Below are 23,110 nucleotides of genomic sequence, written 5' to 3'. Positions count from 1 at the left end.
GCGCGGCGTGAACAGGCGTTCGCGTTCCTCAAGACACGTTTGATTGTTTCACCGCTTGCCTAGTGAATGGCTGCGGCGCCTCCAACCCCGGAATGTTTAAGCGATGACGTTGCCAAGAGATAGAGATATCCGCCATACTTGACTCACGTCCATCACATGCCATCTGGAATGTTTGCATCTGCATGTCACTCTGCACGTCATGTTTTAAGGTTGCTCATATGTGTAAATGCATGGTAGACGTATGCAGGGTCATGACTGATAGCGTGGCACGCGGCACGCTCATATACAAGATGCGTGCTTTTCGTATAGAATTTCATGAAGCTGCTCTACCCTATGCAGCCGCAGTACCCATTAACAAGCGAGCGAAGGTCTACACCCAAACCGTACAGTCCGCCACCATCGCTCTGCAACGTCATACGCCATCATCTAGTACTCGTGTGTATCGTTATGGTGATCCGTTGATGCCGAGAGGAGAAAACGCCATACGAGAGTGCAACAAGCTGCCGATGCCCAAAATCTCGCTATGCTGTGGCATCGGGCGTAAAGGGGGTATGTCCAAAATAAGAAATCCAAGTCGAGAAACGAACGCAAACATCCAGACAAATGGCTCAAGATCCGTGTCGTGTGAGCGAGGACGAAGGCTAAGAATATGGAGGTCCAGCCGTAATCAAGGGGCCTAAAAGCCTTCGTTGCCTGCACGGCAGACCTTGGCCTCGGAGACCCATTCAGAAGCGAGCACTTGGTGCGCAGTCAGGCGGCGAGCAGGTATAGGATCGAGGATTGAGTAGATGACGTTACGACATTGTCGCTGGGGGTTGTTAGCAGAATTCCAAAAATGATCTAGGCTAAGACTCACTCTTCGTAATACCTCAATGGGTCGATAACCCTCCTCCTCTTTCCGGTCCTCGAGGTAGCGGTCGAAGAATTCGTCTTCGCCTTTTTGAGCCACACGCCAGAGGTGGCGCCCGGTCCTCATGGCCATGTAGATGATGCCGCAAGCCCACACATCGACGGCACGGGGGTCGAACTCCTTGTCCACGTACTCTTCAGGCGCAATGTAGGGGGCCGAGCCGCAGAGACCGGCTGTCATGTGTGCCTCCTTCTCCCAGGCCATACGGAAGCACTCGCCGTTGCCAAAGTCTGTGATTTTGATCGACCCGTGGGTGGTGAGGAGCAGGTTCTCGGGCTTCAGGTCCCGATGTGCGACTCCCATCTCGTGCATGTACTCTACACCGCGCATCAGCTGCTTGAAGAAGCAGTCTGCCTCGGCCACCTCGAGCTGGCCAGCTGCGAGGACGAGCGTGTACAGATCACCCCCAGAGCAGTATTCCATGACCTCGCAGTATGTGCCCTTTTCGTCCTGGAGCAGGTCGAGCGTGGTGATTACGTTGGGATGTTGCATCGAAGAGGATATGCAGAATTCGGAAGTGAGGCGCTTCTGGTACCGCTTCGCCGACTCGCCAGGTCTTTGCTTGAACTCCTTGACGGCGTAGAGCTGCTCTCGTTTCGAGTCCTTGGGGTCCTGCTTGTGTGCGACGCGGACGATACCAAAAGCACCGCGTCCGACGACCTCCTGGCACTTGCCGTACTTCTGGACCAGCGTCTGCGGGAGGGCGTTGACGGCGTTCTTCTGCTCGGCGAGCTTCTCCTTCTCGTTGCGCATGACGTCGACCCAATTTGACATGAGACTCAGCGGCTGGTCCTCGGCATTGTCGCCCTTCTTCTTGCCGAGCATGAGACTCTGGAACATGTCGGACAGCTTCTCCTGGCGCTTGGCGACCTTGAGGACGTGCTCGTGGGAGCCGTCGTCGTTGAGCCAGAAGCGCTTGTAGGGCGCGCCGGGCCCCTCCTTCCGCGTGACGGAGCCCTGGCGCACAGGCTGGGGGCGGCCGTTGGGGGAGGTGCCGTTGGTGGCCTTGACGTCGCCGTTCTTGTCCATGTGGGCGGTTTTTATGCCCATCATGCTGCTGAGGCGCGACGTCATGGTGGGCTTCTTGGGCTTGAGCAGCGCTTCGGCGGCGGCTTGCACGCTGCTGGCGCCAGACTGGTTGACGACGGGCTGAGGGAGGACGACGGTGGTGTCGGGCTGCGAGTGGACTGAAGAGGCCGTCGAGGCAGAGGCGGACGGCGAGCCCGCAGATTTGAGCGCGGTGCTGGGTGGGTTGTTGGTCGTGGGAGCCGCCATGTTCCCTGCTTTTCGTCTCTCGCTGGCCGGCGCGGCTAGGAAGTGGTGTGGGTCTTTTCTATGGGGAATATGGGTTTGGAGACGCAGGTGTCTCGCGGGCAAAAAGCCCAGGTGCTGTTATTGTACGGCGGTCAAAACGGCGTATCTGCGTCGGCGGGTGGTGGTGGAGATGAGGTTCGGAAGGCGCGCGTGGGGCGATTTGTAGTGCAGAAACACGGTGACTGTGAAGGAGTCGTCGCCAGGCGCGAGCGGGCAGGTCGGGCAGGCGCGCGCAGTGTGAAAGGCGTGGGCGGGCTGACAAACGCCGTCGCGGTGAGGTCTGGGGCGGCTTCAAATTGCGTCCACCACGGGATCCGGAGCCACAGCAGAGTGGCTGTGCACGCGTGCCGAGCAAATGCGGATCAGCGGCAGATGATGTCGTGGGCTGGGCTGGGCGAGGGCTGCGTGGCCGGTATCCGCGATGGGCAGCACGACAGCGAGCGCGGCGGGCTTGGGGACTAGGAATCTCGGAATCTCTTCACGAGGCCTGACGTCTAATATTCAACTAATATTCAGGTGTGCGAGGGGTAACCCATGGGTCAGTGTGCACTGCCTCGAAGCCGTGTACGTCTTGACGCAACAGGCCTGGCTTGCGCGATTTTCATCTTCTTCATGTACGCCAGTCGTCGCAGTTGACCGCTGCAATCTCACAAGTGTGCGGGCCATCGGCGAAGAAGCCTTGTCCTAGCAATGACAAGAAACGGCACATGCTTAGCTGTCTTTATTGTCTCTACTAAACAATACTGGATTTAATAATTGCTTCAACAATAAGATCCATCCCATCCATGAGCTCACACAGAGCTATACAGTGGAGCGTTGCCAGCTTGCCTTCCTCCGCTGACGTAGGGCTACCATCAAATTCGTCCTGAGACATATTCCCAATCCGGAGCATGACATCTTCCCACTACCATCTGACTGGTTTCTGCTCCCACCAAGCACTGTGACGCACCATCAGGGCCCCTTCCATGATCCCGTTTGTCACCATCTCTCCATTCCCGAGGTCCGCCGAAACATGCGCCGGCAAATACTATCGTCGAGCCCAAGCTAATTCCATCAAGCGCTGCTGCACCTCGGTCCTGTCCCGCACAGCTTCACAAATGCTTGGTCAGCCACTCTTGACACTGGTCAATGAGGAGAGGTCATCTCATGCAGCAATTTCCAGAGACCGCGCGAATTACGGAGCCTGAAAACCTTTGTTTACATCTCACCAACTATTATTTACACTTCCGCGATACACCAGGAGAGGGGCAATTCCTCAAACCTTGTGCCCCGCATTGCAGCCATGCAGCAACCTGAGATGGCGCCCCTCATCGTCTCCTCCCCACCACTCCCAATCCACTTCACCATGCACACCGCAACTCGCTACACCAGCCCCATGCATCGCAACACTCCTGGTACCCTCTCCCGACCACTAACAAATACCGCAGCTGCCGCTCAAAGTCAAAGGGCGAGCTGTCGTGCAGCGACCTCGCTGCATCCTGCAAGCCATTATGCACCAACGGCTACAGCTGCTCCATCCTCGCACTGACCTCTTATTGCCCTCTACGACGGAAGGAACCATTCACTCGGATCTACACAATACAAGGTTGCATCTAGCCAGAATCCTTCTTATTGGTCGCGGCGTATACTCTGGAGTCGTCTCAACTGCCCTTCCTAGAGGCCACGCTACGCGGATTACCGCGCACTCGTCATTTCTCTGCCGTAATCTTGGGCTGCGGTTGGCATGCGCGTGATCGACTTCGTAACGTGTCTTGTTGTTCCTTTGCCCTGCAGTCTCAGGCACACTGCTCGGAACAATAATGCGCTCAAATCGACCTTCGTGGCAATGATCGGGCCAAGATCTTCGCCCCATGCTGAGCGCTCAACGGTCAGCAAGCACCAGTTGGCACTTCACCCGCTGCCGTCAGGTAACACACGACCAGGCTCCTATGTGGATTGACTCGGCCCGGGTAAGCGGGCGATTTGCGACCGCGTTCCTGACTTGCTGCGCGACTCGAAACGACATCTGCTGCTCGTGGCTGCTGAACTCGCGGTGATTGGTTGATCTGGCTCTAGGGATAGATTTCTCACACGCGACGCAAGTACCCGCACGTTCGTTAGATGCTGGTTCATCACACTGACCGCGACTTACGCGAATTTCGGATCCGGCTGTGCGGGTAGTGCCCTGACATAGGGCCGGTACCTCGAGAGAGATGAATTGCTCCACGTGCCGTGGCTGATGGCAGAGACAACGACCACGTTTGGAAGGAGGTGATTGACAATCATGGAGGTCGGTGAAGAAGCAAACAACACAGCTCTTGGCATATTCTCATTGTCTTTCATGGTTTAATTGCAGCCTTCAACACTCCGTGGCGTAGTTTGGTAGCAACCTTTCATGCTATTCCAGAATGACGACCAGCATAAACGAGCGCCGAGACGAGGCCAAGAAGTACAATATATTATATAATCCATTCATACCAACAGATATCATTATAAAAGTACCCCATTCGGATTCTAGGGGATATGACCTCATGTTAGCAAAGGATTACAAAAGAGCTGATAGTAGTGCCATGTACAACCAATACGCTCTTCCGCGCACCCTCAAACATGATCATATCCGCATCTTCGTTCTTGAGCACGGCTCTCGCACTTGCACAGCTTCGGGGTTAGCGTACAATCTGGTAGACATAAAACCTTAGGTCTGCTGCTCATTACTTCTTCCAAATTCACACTCCAAGTTTCAAAAAACTCAAAAACACGGACCCACGTGGTCATGTCTTTCGCCGCCCGCGAGCCTCCCACTCTTCAACTTTCCAAAAATCTACCGGGTCCGCCCGATGTCTTGTCTGCCTCGAAAATTTCCGTTGGAGTTCGTGATGGGCGGTTCGGGTGCTGCATGCCTCGTATTCTATCATTGCATAGCCCTGTTTTCTGTATATCAAAGCTGGATAATGATTCACCTATGTCTTTGCCCAGCCGAGAACCTCCGTAGCCCTGGTTTCAAAACAAAAGATGTTGGCGGCGCAATCCATGGCCGTCTGGAAAGACAGAAAGGCAGACAACATGGCCCGCTCTCGTTCGTCTTGCGACATGTATAAACCTACCGCTTGGGCGCATACTCCTCATCGATACTTACTTCTCCTCCATCCATCAAAACAAACATTCGAGTTCATGATGTGTGCCTTCTCCAAAAAGGTGAGCACGAACGACAAATGTCTGTGCTTCCAAGAAACTTCGAATCAAGATTTATGTCGCTTCCTCGTCCAAAACCGTGATTCTCTACATACATGGGTGGCTCGCAACATCCCGCGACATATGTCGATACACTGCGTCCGAAAGCATTGCTTCTTATCATCACACACTTGACTCTCTATCAAAAGTTAGATGCTCTCACCGTATATTGGTGCCCGCAGAAAAACTGTACGATTCTAGCGATGTCTTTCCCTCTTCCCAAAACATGCTAGGTCGGATCTTCATGGGTCGCCTTTCCGTTCTCCCAACACATATAAATACGCAGGGGCTTGCGGACCCCTTGTCTTTGACACCTCTCGTTTCGACAGTTCCATCATAAGCGACTGTGGTATGCGCGATGACTGCGCCTTTACAAGGCGACTAATATCGAGTACATGTTCTCCGCTCTTTGAAGTCGCTGGTGTAAATAGCGATGGACTTCTCCTCGGCATAGGCAGGCGGTATAAAACCACTTCTTCGACACTCTTCTTCCTGCCTCAACACACATTCCGTCTTTCTTCAAAGAATCGTGAGACATCGGAACATGTCCGCAGTTCCTGAAACATGTGTTGTGCTCGACCATGTCGTTCGCTCTTCCGGAAACGGGCGGCGCACACAACCATGGACTGCTGGTCTAGTTCCACAATCTTTACAAAGCCACGGTTTCAGCAGCCTGCTTTCTTCCTCAACACACACGCCGTGTCTTACCAAAATGGACGGCGTTTCTCTGCATGTCTGCGGCCTTCCAAAAGTCCCTCTTAGCTCGCTTATGTTCTCCGCTTTTCCGAAATCGCCGCAGGTGCATACAATGTGTCGGTCAGTCGGTGCCGCTGCTGGTATAAAGCACCAGTTTTGAAACGCGGCTTCCTACACCAACACCTATTGTCCTTGATTACAAAAACTCAAACATCTCTGAGTATGACTGCCTTCAAAAACGCTTCGGGAAATACAAGATGATTCTCTTTTCCAAACAGCCATTCGACACCTCGATGCGGCGCTCTCCTGGCCATGCTGGACCTCTGTATAAAACTACGACCTCAAACAGTACTTCCTTCTCTAACACACCTCTTTGAGCACTACCAAAAAAACATAACAGATGTAGCTAATGTCTGTGTTTCCTAAAAACGCTGCTCCCTCATGAAATGTTCCTCTTTTCTGAATCCTTAGGCACAAGCGCTATGTCGGCGCTCTCCTGGCTTTGCTGTCGATATAAAGCGATAGTCGCGCACCTTCCTTCATCCTTCAACAAAGCACGCTCTTATGACCAAATACAAAGAAGAACCATTGCATGTCTGCTTCTCCAAACTTGGTCGCTGCGCCCGACATGTTCCTGTCTTCTAAAACAAAGAGGAAACTGCAAATGTGGTGCTCTCCTGGCTGCGCTTTCGGTGTGAAGCTACGACCTCCATAGTTCGGTCCTGATCCAACAAAGCATACCCCATTTACCAGACCACAACATCATTACGCGTATGTTTGTGTTTCCAGAATTGGCATCGATGTCATATCTTTCTTCCTTCCAAAGAACACGTACAACTGCCTATGCGGTGGTCTCCCGGCTCTGCTGTCGATATGAAGCTACCATCCAGCTTCTTGTCCTAAGCATCAACGGCGGTTTTGTCAATTACCAAGACTCCGATTCGACACGACTATGTTTGCACTGCTCAAAATGACCAATCACCACGTCATGTGTTCCTTTCTCCGAGAAGCATAGGCGAACACTCCTATGTCCAAGGCGCCGCTGCCCTTGGGAACCATATAAAGTCACCACCTTTAACGTTGCTTCCTTATCCAACAACTTTGTCTTGATCAACCAAAAACACACATCCCGGTACCTATGTCTGCGCTCCTAAAAGCCACCGGGAACAAGGGCATGTTCTTCTCTCTTTCGAAAACCACCAGTGCGGACCTTCATGCACAAGGCGCCTCTAGCCTCGCGACATGGATCAAGCTCGCTCCTAGCACAACACTTACCTCTTACGTACCCGGTGCTTCTGCCTTTATCAACATCAGATATTCATGCAGCGATGTTTGCGCTCTCGAAAAATCCTAACTTTGTGTCTTCGTTCCTCGAGCTGGCAAACGGTCAAAGTCCATCTTTTCATGCAGCTTTCCTGACTCAAGATATAAAATCACCTGGAAACAGTGAATGGCTTTCCCTCCCAATAGTACCGCCTTTACATACCAAAAACGCCGCCGACAGGTGGAATGTCTGTTCTCTTACAAATTTGCGTACGCACACTTCATGCCCTCGGCTTCTTTCTGGAACTTTCATGTCTGTACGACCTACTTATTGCCCGAAAAGAAAGGTGACGACACGGATATTCCTGCTGTCCCAAACAAAGAAATACAAAGGCCATGTTTGTGCTTTCTTCGCGGGCTTGACGATACGAACCCGTCTTATCATTCGAAATGAAGTTTGCACTCGACTATGTCGCTCTCTTCACAAAAATGGAACCTCGATTGTGCCTATGTGCTGCAGCTTCCCGAGACTCTGTTGTCACGACTACATATCTTCACGTACCAAGACATACGCCGCCTAGCTACATGTGTGTGACTTTGTAACCAAAATTCTATATCGACTTTGTTCCTGACTTCTCCGGAAACTTCAAACTATCATTGCGCTTGGCTGTGTATCAAAAATCTAATGTCCTCTTCACCATACGCGCGCACTGGGAATGCTTGGCGACAGTCCAAAGATATCAGCCTTCTGCGCGGGGTTTCGTGTCTCCTAAGCAGCTACAATCTTCCCGATTTATCCAAAAAGAGGTCTAAAGATGCCATGATCTTCGCGTCTTCCGAAAGTAGTACGAAATCAATCCATGTTTTTGTCTTCTTCTCGGTTTCTCGTCTGAACTACGTCTCTGTCGATAAGAGATGGCGCAGTCGCTCATGCTCGGGCTCTCAAAGCTTCAGCGTTAACGACCATTTCCTTTTCTGTCTCCTCGGTTTTGTAATCACTACTGTACATCTGACTTGCAACCAAGCTCTGGAACACAGTATGCGCGTCCTCGGTCGATGGACATAAATACACCACTCTTCCGTTCCTCTTCTGAGATCTCATTACACACACTTTGTCGTTCTTACACAACAAAAAAACACGAGCTCGAGTCATGTTCGTGCTCTCAAAAACAAGAGACAAACAGCGTATGTTCGTTTTCTCTTCCTCCAACTTCACCGGTACCGTCGCATCCTCGACGTCACAATACTAAAAAGATGGACTTTCTTTGTTGATGTTTATGTTCCCAGAACTCTGCGGACCCATAAAGTACGTGTCTTCCTCGAAGTCGAAAACCACAATCATGGAGTTCTATGCCCGTGCTCGCAAAAAGATCTGCTGGAATATGCTCATGGGCGCTTCTCAAAGAATTGCGGACTCGTGTATGCGCCCTTCTTTGGGTTCCAAAGCACGTATGTCTCTTGATCATGGAGAAACGCTCGGTTCAGGTTCTCGGATATATATACCAGACACTTCTCGACTTCATCCACCATTACTCTACATTCTATCTTTACTTGAAGACATCTCCGGAAGAAACTGTCCAGCCTCCTATGACTGTTCCCAGTCTTCTAAATTGCCCAGTCGTACGTTGCCATGGAATAATCCCAAAAGCCCAGGACAAATCATCGTGAGAAAGGCCAGCCTGGCACTGAAACTTCCGTAAGATTCGGCGAAGCACTCGGCAAACACGAGTAAAAAAGTACACAATTACTTCCCATGGTCGTTGAGGCGGCCTCACCAGTGTCTATAGACTACGACCACCGGCCTTGTCCTTCACTTTCAACTATCGGCTTCCTTCAGTTTTTTCCAAGACGCCGGCTTCGCAAGGCATGGCTGCGGGTTACTTCCGAAAAACCAGCGCACATGCAAGATGCTGTGCGCGTCCAAAAAGCCGCTGAAAACGGGGCCATGAACAAGTCCGATCTTTTCCTGGAACATACAAAATACCCGGGTGACCGACGCATGATCGAAATCGGAAGTCGATTATGCCATGAGTACTCGTACCTTCGTCGCTGCTAGCGTATATAAACCTCGGTCTTCTGCTACCCAGCCTTCCTCTTTCCTGCGCTCTATCAACCCCAAGACATATCTGAAATGCACATGCACTTCCTCCATGGCTGTCTTCTCTTCTCCGAAACAGTTTCTTGAGACCGGGATGACGAGAATCTGGAAGTTGCTGGTCTAAAAGAAACAGCGCAAGCCCCTGATGTTGTTGGAAGGTCTCAAAAGCTACGCAAAGTCTACGGAATGCCGAAGTCGTGTTACTTGGCTTACATGAGCACGTAGTGTTCCTCTCGCCCTCGCAAGTGGTTATATAAACCACAATTTGTGACTAAGTCTCCCTATGCCACGCTCCCCTCAAAGGGCTACCAAAACAGCGGCATTCATGTTTCATGGCTTTCTTCTCTTGTCCCGAAACTGGGTCCTTAATTCGCGATGTCGAGAACTGGAAAAAAGGAGATTATTATTTCATGAGGAACAGATAGCTTACGCTGGTACATCCGAAACGCACACGCATACTAGGGATGTCCAAGAAACTTACCTCTTACCATATATGCGCTCGCCAGTGTTCCTCTGCCAATATCTTCGACGTGCGAGCTGCGAAAATTACTCTTTCCTACATCGCTCTGCACCACTAAAAGATCGGCGACCTGCTTTCAGATCTGCTTTCTGCATCTGCTTTTCCCAAATTCAATATCAGGAAGCATTGACCAGGCTGCAGAAAGTGAGCCTGCCGTCTACATTAGCAGACTGAGCTGTAGCTTGTCCGCTTGCAACATTCTAGCCGACGGCTATGTAAAAAAGAAAGCGCAACGAGAGCTTAGGATGCGCAGTGCGGGTGTTTCCAATGCACGCGCATATAAACCACTCATTACGATCTTATCACTTCCTCTCTGTACTCCTTCTCACGAGATACCGAAAAACAAAATTTTGGAAGCTCCCATTGATGGCTGCTTTCGCCCTGCCAGCTTACTGGTTACCGGTGTCATGGCAGTCATTAAAATCAGAGTACGAACCACTTATCAATGAGACTGACGTCTTGCTCGAAGTCTTAAAAACAATGCCTGCTTCGTGATGTGCAGAAAGAAGTCCTAAAGTTCGGGATGGCTCCACACATCTTGTGTATATAAATTACAGCTTTCGACTTTTCTTCCGCTCCATACTTCTCCTTCTCAAACACCAAAAACCGATCTCAACTCGACCATGTCTGTCCTTTTCTCCTCGCAGAAAGATACCGGTTACGATTGTCACGACGAGCGCCAAAACACGATAGGAAAGAAGTTCACGGGTAGAAACGCTTTTTCGCCTAAGATCTCGGAAAAGGGAGACGATTGCTTCTATATCCATAGGCTGGCGTTGCTCTCAGCGATGGAGCTACGCATTTTGTGTATAAAATGTCAACTCCTGGCTTCTCTTCTACTCCACACTGCTTATTTTCCAAGTATCAGAACCCGAACCCCGAGCATGCTATGTCTGTTCTTTCCTCCTCCCCGAAAAATAACATGGCGCCGAATCTATGACCAGCGCCGAAACTTGAAAGCATAGTTCGCATGAGTAAAAAGACTCTAACGCTTGCAAATACGAAAAGCAGAAATGCAGGCTTCTATGTGGAGAATCTGGAGTTATTCGCTGAGATGAAGATGATGCCATCTGCGTATAAAACGCGAGATCCACGACTGTTATTGTTCTTCTCACTATCATTCGCACTCCTACTGCGAACTTCCAAAATGGCTCGCAGCAGATTTCATGGGTGTGCCCTTCTGTTCCAAAAAGACAAAGCAATCACTGACGACTGAAGTCGGAAGAGATTCAATTTATGAGCGAGATCATGGGTCCGGTCGATAACAGTCGCGAATTCGAAAAGCCAAACACTGCCCACGATGTGCTGAAACCATGTACAAAATCAGAAATGAGCACTGGGGAGTTGGCCAGCTCTGCGTATAAATACTCGGTCCTGGTACTTGTCTTCCTCTTTCTACCACTTTCAGTACTTCCCTCCGCCAAATTTCCAAAATGCATGGAGTTACTATACATGGCTGTGTGCTTCTCTTCCTTATCCAAAACCAATGTGATCGGAATTTATGGCCAGCATCAGAAACATAACCATGAGAGCCGAATGCATGAGGTGAGCGACTGGTTTTTAAAGTACCGAGATGAACGACCAAGTATCAAATGTGCGAACCAAAAGTACAAGAAGATTGTTGGCCATGAGCACTGGGCAGTACCGCGCCCGTTGTTTATATGAACGCTGCTGTGCAGCTTGTCTTCTTTACAACACCCGTCTACACTTCTTCCTGTCTTCTACCAAAATTAGCTGCGCGAGTATGAATGGCTGTGTTCGTTTTCGAAGGCCACTCTAGTACCTATGCATGATCGTCACAAAAGACGTTAGCAGCGCCTGCATGAGTGAGATCGCCTCCTTCTTCTCAACATCTCCAAACGCCCACCTTTTTGGCTATGCGGGAGCAAAAATGACTTCTCTCATTTCCATGAGCACTGAGTTGGTCCGCGCTGAGTATGCATATAAAGTCCGCTGTCGGCGCGTGCTCTTCACTACACCTATCCTTACCTCCTTCTTGTGCTTACCAAAACGTAGAGAAGTACGAGCGATGGCTGTGCCAGTCTTTCAAAATTCAATCACATGAACACATGATCAGCACTCGAAAGGTAGCTGCAAGTGTGGCATGAAAAAGACCGACCCCTCGCTTCTATCCTCCAAGACTTTCAACTCCGAAAGCACATGTGGACGCAAAGGCAGTATGATCTTCCGCGATGGGGATGACGTGGGGCCTTGGCGGATGTATATAAACACCTTCGGCGGCTCGTCTTCTTCTCGCATATTCCACACTTCTTTCTCTGTACTTTCAAAACGTCGGCCTTACAATACCATGGCTGTGCGACTCTTTCTCCTCTTTCGAGAACTAAAGTGAACGATGTCATGATCGGCATCCGAAACTAGGCAATGAGATTGCCATGAGATTGCCATGAGAGAGACTGACTTCTCGCGCCCACCCACCAAAAAGCATGGATATTAGCATACATGCACATCAAACATGCCGCATGATCTCTCTATGAGCGCCGCACCGGCTCCGAGCGGACGTGTATATATAAGCATCTACTGCGACTCATCTTCTTCTCTCAAACTCCGCACTTCTTCCTTTGGGCCTTCAAAAAGCGAAATGTTCAGATCTTATGGCTGTTCGCTCCTCCTCTGCTTTCCAAAAACCTGTCAGTTCGATGATCATGACCACTTGGGCGATCTTCGAAAAACGCCAGGCGTTCAAGACCATGAGCGCGCCGCTGTCTCTGTCGCAATAACATGACGAACACCGTCATGTCTGTTCTTCCCGACCTTGCTCGCAAAAGATCATAAAACTTTGCTCGTTGCTCTGTATGATCGTTCCTCCTCCGAGCTTCTCCTACCGACAGTTCAAAACTCTGAACACCATTACTATGACTTCCTCCGTCTTCCAAACCCCAACTTTATCCGCACATGATTTGCTCCAAAACTCGCATCCTCACAGCGGATGAGAAGAACTGGTCTTCTCCTCGCATCCGCCACCTACAAAAAACACGTATCTTCTCCAGCCACACTCAGATCGATCATACAATCGCTAGCTTAATGCTTCATGCTCGTCCCTCTTCCGTGCGTCTTCTGACGATATCAGCAAAAATAACAAAGCCGACCTCGAATGACTGTTTCTCTGCTCTCTCCCAAAAACCTGTTCTTTTCGGTTCCATGACTGAGCACCGAAAGCGATCGAGTATTTGGCAATGAAAAGGCTGCGGTGGTCGGCTCGTATTCTCATGTCCAAAAAGTCGACGTTTTTCTGTAGGATGATGTTCTAAAAGATTATCAAAATGCTGGTATAACACTCAGATGTCTGTTCCTCTTCTCCACTGCTTCAAGTACAAACTCAAAAAACGCGACAAGAAAGATAGGAATGGCTGCGTCTCTTCTTCCCCCAAAAATACGGAATTTCGGTGTGATGACCAGCACTCAAGTGTCCTCACCTTCGCCAAATGAAAGTCCTGCCGTCACCTTCTTCCCAATTCCCAACCTCCCAGACTCGAAAACGAGCAGAGAGTGACGCATGAGAAGAACCACTGTAAAAAACTATGGTGTTGCATGATATGTCCTTCTCCCGATCGATCAACTTCACATTGATTAAAAGCCACCAAAGGCACTTTTTCGTTTGCTCAACCACGTTCTGCCGACCTAGTACGAAACAACTCTTATGGTTTCCACAGTAAGCTTGGGTTTCCTCAGTTTCAAAATCGAAATGCAAGAGGCGATGAAAGAGGCTGGAAATGGATGTGTATGGAAGATAGTATATTTGTTTGCTGTCCTGCTATGGTATCCCTCTATACCCTGCTGCAGGCCGCCAGTCCAAGCTAAGCTCGTAGAGCAGTGTAGATAGCGCCATGTAGTTTAGCCTTGGAGTGAGGCTGTGTACATGAATGTGGGGCGGGGAGCGTCGGGGGTGCATGGTAGCTCGGCTGCTCCCGGTGTGCTCGAAGCTTGTGTGTATGTCGGGCCTCGTTCGTGGGGTCGACATATCGCGTGCGGAGTTCTCGGTGGTTGTGTGCGATGCTACCAAACATGTGGCTGAAGTGGAGGGTGACCGCTGCTCGATATCTTGTAGCTGTATCATTCAAGACACGTGGCCGACTTCCTAGATCCTCAATAAGCTGCATACTATGCTTTGAGCCCGAAGCTGCTCTCGCTATTGTTTGTCCAATTGAGGTATCGTGTTCATACTGGTAGAACCGCGGTGATGAAGGCCTCTAACCCCCGCTCGAACAGCTCATTCGCAACGCCAATGCCGCCAGGGTGCTCCGTTGGCGCAAGCGGGTTCTTGACCACGTATTCCACATACAGATTCGCCCAGATCTGGTGCAAATACTGTCTTAGGTTGATAACCTTTGTATCGGTGAGCATGACAAACTTCATGCGCGTAGGCGTCTCGTAGTAGTGTAGCTTGTACTCGCCGGTGCGATAGGAGAGAAATGTGTCGTCGGCACCACCTAGCTTGGTGACGAGGTTACGGAGGGAGAAGACCAGGCCAAAGACGAGCTTCTCGTCGTCGGAATGCGACATGCCTTTGCGAACGGCAGCAACCACGTCGCCATTACTCGCGATGGAGGCGCCAGACGGCGGGCGGGCGGCAGCTTTGGACGAGGACGAGGTTGGGCGGGCGGGCGTCCAGCGGCGCGAGTAGATGCACTCGGCTGCACGTGCGGTCAGCGCGTGTACAAAGCGGTGATCGCAACTTCACATGACGACTTACTGTGCCGATCGAAGATGTAGAAGCTGTAGAGGACCATTGCGGGAGTATGACGTCGTGGAGGATGCGACAATGGGGCGAGGTTATTGGTATGCGTGGTGTTATGCTTGTGGTGTTGGAGATAGGGAAGCGGGTGTGGTGACCGTGCCAATTGAGCGTCGCGATATGGCGGCCAAGATAGGAACGTGTTTATTGAGCTGTGCCCAGGAGTGTATACGCAATTCACTAGCCGAGTGGGTAACAGAGAGCCTAGACGGTGGGGACAGCGTGCGCCAAGTGCGGTGGGTGGATGGGGGTGATGTGATTGCCCGTCAACGGGTGAGGCTGAAAGAAATGTCAGGAAAGGCCCCCTCTCTGCTGCATCGCTCCCCTCTTAGTCGGGCCCCAGAGCAAAAGACATCCTGGGCTGTCGGAACGTCGTAGTCCAGCGCCCCGAACTTCCCCATATTATTTCTCCCTAGCCGTCTCCTAGGCCCGTGTCCATCTTATCAACTACGTACTTAGCATCTGCCGTGCCCTCGACTGCGAGGTAGTTATGTCACACCCGCCCACGCCCTCGTCCACACCTCCCCCCAAGCGCCCATCCGAGTCCGACCTGCGCATCTACACATCGCAACCCTCCCTAGAAGTCCCAGCTGTCAGCGAGGCCGGACGACCGCCCCCCGTCAAGTTTATGTGCGTGTTGCCCGGGGATATGCCATGGCTACCCCGCGGAGGTGCTGGTCCTGGCCGGAGCTGATGCTAGACAAGGTCAACACCCGCATACCAGAGCCCGTTACGACACCACAAGCGCGCCGCTTCCTCGACGAGACGTGTGAAGGTGCGACCCACTGAATGCAGAAGCTGCGACCCTGAGCCACCTCTAACAGCACAGGAAACATTCAATGCGCGCTCCGAGTACAGCAACAGCGAAGATGACGGCAGCGCCCAACACCGCATCAACCAGTACCTAGTCAAGCAGGAGATTGGCCGCGGCTCCTTTGGCGCCGTCCATCTCGCTGTCGACCAGTATGGCCAAGAATATGTGAGGATACCAGCTCTCTCGACATCTCCACCGGAAAGAGAAGGCACCACCCGGGCGCATGCCCCCAATAAGACGATGCGGGTTCCCTCGAGGTACAGGCATTGGCTCTCGCTGACGCATCAACGCGCAGGCTGTGAAGGAATTCTCCAAATCCCGACTGCGGAAACGCGCTCAGTCCAACCTCCTACGCCGACCGACCGCCGCGAAACGAATGCGCGCGCTCCCTGCTGGCATAGGCTTCAATTCACCGCTGCACCGGCATTCAGTTACCGAAGAGAACAATGCTTTCGAGCTGATCAAGGAAGAGATTGCCATCATGAAGAAGCTACACCACCCGAACCTGGTCACATTGATCGAGGTGCTGGACGACCCAGAGGAGGACTCGCTGTACATGGTCATGGAGATGTGCAAGAAAGGCGTCGTCATGCAAGTTGGTCTCGAGGAGCGCGCCGACCCCTACAGCGAAGAGCAGTGTCGGTGTTGGTTCAGAGACATGATACTGGGTCTTGAGTACCGTACGTGAAGTTAGATCATTCGCGAGACAATGCTAATATGTGTCAGTCCACGCCCAGGGTATTATCCATCGAGACATCAAGCCCGACAACTGCCTAATCACCGAAGAGGACGTGCTGAAGATTGTTGATTTCGGCGTCTCAGAAATGTTCGACAAGGAAGGCGAGATGAAGACGGCCAAGTCAGCGGGCTCGCCAGCGTTTATGCCGCCGGAGCTGTGCGTTGCCAAACATGGCCATGTTTCTGGAAGAGCCGCCGACATATGGTCCATGGGCTGCACATTATACTGTCTTCTTTTTGGCCGTATACCATTCGAAAAGCACGGTATGATCGAGCTTTACCAATCAATACGGATGGACCCATTGGAATTTGAGACTGAATGCAATCCCGAGCTGAAGGATCTTCTGGTGAGGCTCATGGACAAGGACCCCAAAAAGAGGATAACCATGGAAGAGATCAGAGTGAGTTGACTGCCCATCTTCATCGCGTAAGACTGACTTTCCAGGAACACCCGTGGGTCACGCGACAAGGGACGGACCCTTTGTTAGCAAAGTCGGAGAACGTCGCCATTATCATTGATCCGCCTACCGATGAGGAAGTCAATGCTGCCATCACGGGCAACATGGGTCACTTGGTAACAGTGGTAGGTGCACGTCTTCCCTATCGCATGCGAAAGCATTGGTATCAAAGTATCGTAGCCATTCTTGAGCTAACAACTGCATAGGTACGGGCAGTGAAGCGGTTCAAGCAGCTGCTCTTCAGACGGCGACCGGACCGCATAGAGAGTATACTGGGCAGTGCCTCGCGAATCGTTCAGCCGCCCATGTCCATGCGACCATCAGCACTACGCAAATCAAAATCACAAGACACACACGACCGCCGACCAGTTGAGAGCGCACTCTCCTCCGAGGGTGTACACCATCAGATCAAAATCGACGAAAAGGGCCAGAGACTTCCCCATAACATGGACGACATGGCATACACCAAACCTGGTCTCCGACCTGAGGTGGCAGGGAAGCGTTCAGCCAGCAAGGGATCTACTTCTGGCAGTCCGACGACGCCGACGGCTCCAGGTCTCAGTGAAGCCAAGATCATCCACGAGAACATGTCAATCCGGCCCGCGCCCATACATTCCATCTCAACTCCCGGGGGCCTCGCCCCCTCATCATCAGCGCCAACCACACCTCTCGGCAAAGGCCACGCACACAACCCACTAGAAGACACACTCTTCCTCAACATCGGCACAGGCGAAGACTTCCTCCCCGAACCCGAAGACGGCTGCATCGTCTCCGAATCCCCCTCCAACGTCGACATCAACGTCTACGAGACCGCCTACGAAGAAGAAGTCCAACGCATCATCGCCCAACGCCGCGAACAATTCGCCGCCGCCGCCTCCGCCGCCGCCCGTCGCCCCACCCTGTACCTTACCCGCCGCGTCGAAAACGTCAAATCCATCCGCGACAGCGACGCCATCTTCGACGAAGGCCAGGACTTGCGTCAGAATATCAAAGTCAGCCTCAAGTCTTTCGTTACTAAGACTAAAGAAGATATCGAAGCGAGAGGTGAACTGCAGAAGATCCAAGATGGCAAAGAGGGCAAGCTTAGTAGGACTATGCGCAATGTACGCGAGGCTAAGCGTCTTGTCGAGGAAGCAAGGGAGCGAGTTAAAACCGAAGAGAGGGATCGCGAGAGAGAGCGCAGTAGGAGTGCAACGCCAGTACTTCGGACTAATAGTTCGGCTAGTGTGCTTAGTCGGAGTGGGACGCCTGTGGGGAGTTGAGTGTGATATTTCAGTGTGAGTGAATGTGAAGGAGAGAGATGACGGAGTGTATTTGTGGGGGATGTGCGTGTTTCAATGGGCGTTTGGATGTATACATAAAGGGTTCTCTATTGTTTTTCTCCTTGAGGGGATGGGCCTGGTGCTCGAGATTATTCATACTGGTATTTGATGGAATGGATTTGTTGGATTGAAGATGTGAGGTGAGAACGGTGATGTCGTGAGGGCTCTTCAGTTCGTCGTCGCCTTTGCTAGTGTTGGATGCGAGGGTTTAAGCAGTAGTTTTGTTGTCGCCGGAATTGTGACTTGTGAGTAGCTCGTCGTCAATGGTCTTCCGGATGACCGCGGCAGCTAGATCGTAGAGTAGGTATGTTGGTGATGGATTCTTGATGTCGTTGATGGATGGTTCATAGCATCGGTGACGTCGGTTATCGTTGATCAATCGTTGCATGCCGTTGACGAATGGTTACTTTCATTGATTGATCGTGATCGCATACAATCCTGATATCGTTGGCGTCGTTGCTGGATCGTTACTTCCCTTAATCGATCGTGGATAGCGTTGGCGACGGTGACATCGTGAGCAGAGATGAGGAACTTGCCATGATATCTTCGCGTAATTAGGTCAGTAAGCTTTTAGCTTTGTTACTGTACTCCGGTCCGCTAACGATAGGAGAGTTCATGTCACTCTTAGACTCGGCGTAATTCAGAGCCCGCAGGCACAGCAACGTCATCACGTATTGAACCGGGTATCTTGAAACAACCATAGTCGAACAATCAAGGTAGTTGTAACTAAATTACTACTAGAAGACTGCGAACACAAGAACTGTCACTTTCATGTCTGCCTTGCGACGTGCAGGGCGCAACCTAGCTAGCCGAGAGATGTCCCTGAATCTAGCTGTTTTGGGATTAGTGACGAAGTACACAGCCTCACATCGTGCTGGGGAACCCAATCCTTCCCTTGACCGTCTCACGCTCCTGGATACGATTGCACGACAGCACGCGATCTTGGTGTTCACCTCTATGCTATCGAATCTTCGGAATCTCCCAGTGAGGTCTACAAAACACTGAAGTTTCACAGCGGAAGAACGTTCTGCAGGATGAAAGCGAAGAGGAGTTCTCTCCGTGCTTGCGCGCAGGTATTGGAATTTCCCGGGTGAACTACCTGTAGCTTGGGCACATGCATCCATGCAGCGAAGCGGCCAAGCGACGACGAACGAAGCTTAGCCCGGGGTAATTCCGCTCAGGCATCCCGCGACGCGTAGGTCTCGCCGAATATCTTTTGTTCGACGCTTCTCCCTTTTCTCGAGACGAATGCGAACTGCGGACCTGTGGGCTGCCTAACTACCTCCCTGGCCTCCCTTCGCCACCACCGTCCTCGCTTCTTCGACACCGAGTTGCGCATACGAATGCACTAACCGCGATCTCGCGTCGCCTTCGCTGGCATTGATACGAGATGGCGGCGTTGGGATACGATGATAAGAAGGCTTTGGCTGCGGAAGAGGAGGACATTAAAGTTGCGTGTACGTCTGTCAACTCGACGCAAGAATCGTTTTCGGAAGGAAAGACAGCAATACAGCAAGAACGCGTCAAGACCTGGGGTAATGATAGTGTGCATGAGGCAACATGCACACCGCGAGGTTGGCCGTCGAAACCGCGATGGAAAGTACGCTGGACCTGGATGTTGCACGACGCCTGTTTGACTATCTGGCACGCCACCAAATGGACCGCGCGGACGATTAAGAATGCACCACTATGGAAACACTTCCGGTGGTCGAAGAAGCAGTTCTACGCCTCTCTCCTCTTGCTCAGCTGGGTCATCCTGCCCGTATTTGCAGCAGGTACGGTGACACCGATAAGTCACATTTTCGCAGACAAGACTTTGTCATGCGGAAACACCATCGGCGGAGACCCTCAGAATGCAACGGTGACGGGAATAGAGAAACTCTTTACGCTGGACGCTACGTGGGGTCAATTCACCTTCTCACAGGCCAAGACGATAGACATACTCTGGGACTTGCTTATCGGGAAAGGCGCACAGGCATTGGCGTGGTGGGCCACGTACAATGTCTTCTGCGACGCGTTACTACGCGCGATCGAACGACATCCGGCGAGCTTCAGCATTTTCCAGAGGATGGCTATGGAAGGGCCCGGGTTGCACTGTCTATGGGCGTTGACGAAAGAGCTATGGACTGCGAAGAGTATACGGACGCGATTTTTGTTCTTCTACATGTTTTGGTCGACAGGTTACGTGCTTCTTGTACCCATTGTCCTCGGCGCCATGACAGGTTACGACAGCACTTCTATCGCGTGGCTCGACATCGACGGGTCGAACAACATCATCCCCGCTTCCCAATTATCAAATACGTGGGTTATCTTAGGCACGAAGAACGAGACGTGGAAGCAACCGGGCTGTGCGGACTACGATCTGCGCAGTGATTATGGCTACATTACGGATAAGAGACGCCAAAGTTGTACGTCGTCGTCCTCCACCTTACCCCTCACATACCCACACCCACCATCCAACCGCTCCCCCAATAATATTTCGACATACTAATACCAACGAAAATAGGTGACTGCAAATTCGCCAACGGCACCACTGTAACCGCCGCCGAACAAAGAGACCTCTGGCAGCACACCTCGTTCAATCAATACGACGATCTTTTGTTCAATTGCACCTTCGACTTCCCCAACAACACACAGACCTGGACGGAAGAAAAGGTCTACAATCAAGACTCCATCACTCATCTCTGCAACACCAGCGTCTCCGTCCCTGTGGGTGGCAAAACGTACAACGCCGACGACCTCGTCGGAGACTACGGGTACTGCTACAATAGCATAGGGTATCAGTACGACTCGCTCATCGGGAAAAGCCGCTGCCTCCCCGACACCGCCAATCCAACCTACCAATGGGGTTTCTCGACACTCATGGCTGGTTTGTTCATGTTTGTGACGAGTGCCTGGGTGTTTAGTATGTACGTGCTGTGGCAGGACGCACAATTTAATTCCACGCTTGTCAAGGAGGGCTACAGACTTACGCCGTTGCGCGCGGCGTTTGCGATGGCGGTCGCGGCGAGGCGGCGCACGGGATTAAGCGGGAAAGATCTCATTAGCGCGAAGAATAGGGCGTTGGGGAGGCAGTTGTATGGCAAGAAAGGTACGAGAGGCACGGTTGTGGATCATGGGCTCTTTTTGCAGGACCTTGAAGATACGGATACAGATACAGAGGGTGCGGCGAAGTCACCCATGTCACCAACACCCTTGTTATCAACGCCAAGTCCTACTTTCGCGTCGGCGGGCAAGGAGAAAGCGTGGATGGCTTCTCCGACTGAAGACATGGATATGGAGATTAGACCGCTGGCTAGGTCGGATACAGATCTTTCTGTCCACGTCCTCAGCGACGAGGAATTGCGGAAAAGATACCTACGCGGTGTGGAGGAGGCAAGGCTGAGTCGGAAGCCGCTGAGTCGGGAGGCGACGCTTGTGGGGGAGGGGCTGTGGGAACGAAATCATGAGGACGATACTCGGGATCGAGATGATGAACCGAGTGCTTCAGGCAACGGGTATCCGAGAGGAAAAGAAGGCGAGCCTGCGGACACTTCGAAAGATACAAGAGAAGGGAAGAGCGGGAAGGGTAGAGGATGGAGGAATAGGTTGAAGAAAGTCAGACGACCTGGTTGAGTAGCGATGGGAGATTTGATACGAAGTAATGCATAATATGAACAAACATATGATTGACATCCGGTCCATTCAACAGGAAAGGCGGTTCTCATCGCGGACACAGTCAACGTCTTGGACATGACATTAATTCGCCGCAGTTTTGCTCCGCTAGCCGACGTTGGGAACCTCTCTCCAGAGAAAGCTCAGAACATGGTCTCCCACGGATCCTGTTTTTGGTCTCCCAGCCTCTTCTCTCATAAGAGTGACCCCTTCTGCTTTGGTGTTGAGCCCACGCCGAATTGTAATAAGGAAGAGAGGAAAGGGCAGAAGAGAGGGTCTTTTATACCCTTCTCGCCCCGCCGTGAGCACCGCGGTCATACCGCCCTAAGGACTATGTTTCTGGTCTTCCGCCTCTCATAGCAATTTAACTTCTTCTTTTGGTATCATGTTTTCAGTAGCCATTCTCTTGAACAGTCGGAAGAACATATGATGCAGGCGTACAACTTTTGGTAGGCCAGGTCGGATCGAGTTGATCATGACGAGCAAGATATATTATTTCGGGAGGAATCGCATTTCATGTTTCTTCTTCAAGATCATGCAGATGATCGTTCAGAGTTTGGGTTGTAGCAAGGCAGCGAGAGGCGAGAAAGAGAACATGGTACCTCGAGGTAAGGTTTTTAGAAGTCGAAGCAAGTCAGACATGTAATGGATGGGATTCGATTTTTGGTCGTCTGCTTTCCATGATTCGAAATCGTCTGACTTTTGGTATTTTGGGTGAAGTAAAGGATGTGTATAGGAGGAGTATGAGGGACAGCAGAAGGAGGGCGCTTTATATGTTCTGGTCTTATGCTCTGTCCAGCGCTACTACGACACAACGCTAACACGCATGTCTCTATTTGAACGTGTGCCCTCGACGCGCACGCGAACATTGAAGTGTTCTTCGAGCATTTTTGACAGTCTGTCACATATACTATTTCCATGCTTCAGACGTATGCATAGGCCTACTTGCAGACGACAGAACACCAGAACATCATTTCTTCCAGAAACTTTTTTTGGCCACAGGCGCACAGGTCAGGACATGATCCGTCCGATATGGACTTTCTGGTTCGACCCGACTCAGATCATATGTTGGATCAGCGATGCCTTTGGTAATGTGTCCCGGAAAGGGTAGGTAGAGAGCAGGAAGAAGAAGCAGAAGAGAAGTGTTCTATACACGCCCTGCTCCCGCAGGGAACGGAGGACATGCGCTTTGACTCAACTTCTTTTAGAACTCGGTCTTCTCATCGCTTCTTTTGGTCTCGCTTTTGGTATCTTAAAAAGGAAGTTTTGTTGATGAAGCATGGAGTAGAAGCAGAGGAGGGTGTATTTTTATGCTTCGTAACCTGTTCCGAGAAACTCCGACATGACAGATGAAGAACAT

General features: G+C 51.4%; 4 protein-coding genes across 4 annotated transcripts; 2 read left to right on the top strand and 2 right to left on the bottom strand.

Annotated features, from left to right (window-relative positions):
* Window positions 1-676: 676 nt before the first annotated feature.
* On the bottom strand, window positions 677-2,185 carry J4E86_010502 (uncharacterized protein; the record flags this gene model as incomplete). The annotated part of the gene is made up of 2 exons (XM_051451000.1): window positions 677-808; window positions 857-2,185. 2 exons carry the CDS (start codon window positions 2,183-2,185, stop codon window positions 677-679), a joined length of 1,461 nt encoding a protein of 486 aa, XP_051297897.1.
* Window positions 2,186-14,187: 12,002 nt separating this feature from the next.
* On the bottom strand, window positions 14,188-14,759 carry J4E86_010501 (uncharacterized protein; the record flags this gene model as incomplete). Its single annotated transcript, XM_051450999.1, has 2 exons — window positions 14,188-14,663; window positions 14,723-14,759. The coding sequence occupies 2 exons, from the start codon at window positions 14,757-14,759 to the stop codon at window positions 14,188-14,190; spliced, it is 513 nt and encodes a 170-aa protein (XP_051297896.1).
* Window positions 14,760-15,254: 495 nt separating this feature from the next.
* Window positions 15,255-18,036, top strand: J4E86_010500 (uncharacterized protein; the record flags this gene model as incomplete). Its single annotated transcript, XM_051450998.1, has 7 exons — window positions 15,255-15,394; window positions 15,470-15,539; window positions 15,594-15,743; window positions 15,874-16,258; window positions 16,305-16,717; window positions 16,762-16,899; window positions 16,981-18,036. The coding sequence occupies 7 exons, from the start codon at window positions 15,255-15,257 to the stop codon at window positions 18,034-18,036; spliced, it is 2,352 nt and encodes a 783-aa protein (XP_051297895.1).
* Window positions 18,037-19,486: 1,450 nt separating this feature from the next.
* J4E86_010499 (uncharacterized protein) lies at window positions 19,487-21,035 on the top strand (the record flags this gene model as incomplete). The annotated part of the gene is made up of 3 exons (XM_051450997.1): window positions 19,487-20,504; window positions 20,603-21,001; window positions 21,022-21,035. 3 exons carry the CDS (start codon window positions 19,487-19,489, stop codon window positions 21,033-21,035), a joined length of 1,431 nt encoding a protein of 476 aa, XP_051297894.1.
* Between the last annotated feature and the right edge of the window lie 2,075 nt (window positions 21,036-23,110).

Source organism: Alternaria arbusti, assembly GCF_024043155.1.
Source record: "Alternaria arbusti strain BMP 1465 chromosome Unknown scaffold_22, whole genome shotgun sequence".
Lineage (NCBI taxonomy): Eukaryota > Fungi > Ascomycota > Dothideomycetes > Pleosporales > Pleosporaceae > Alternaria > Alternaria arbusti.
Note: the sequence above shows the minus strand (reverse complement) of the source record. Positions and strands in the feature narration are given on the sequence as shown.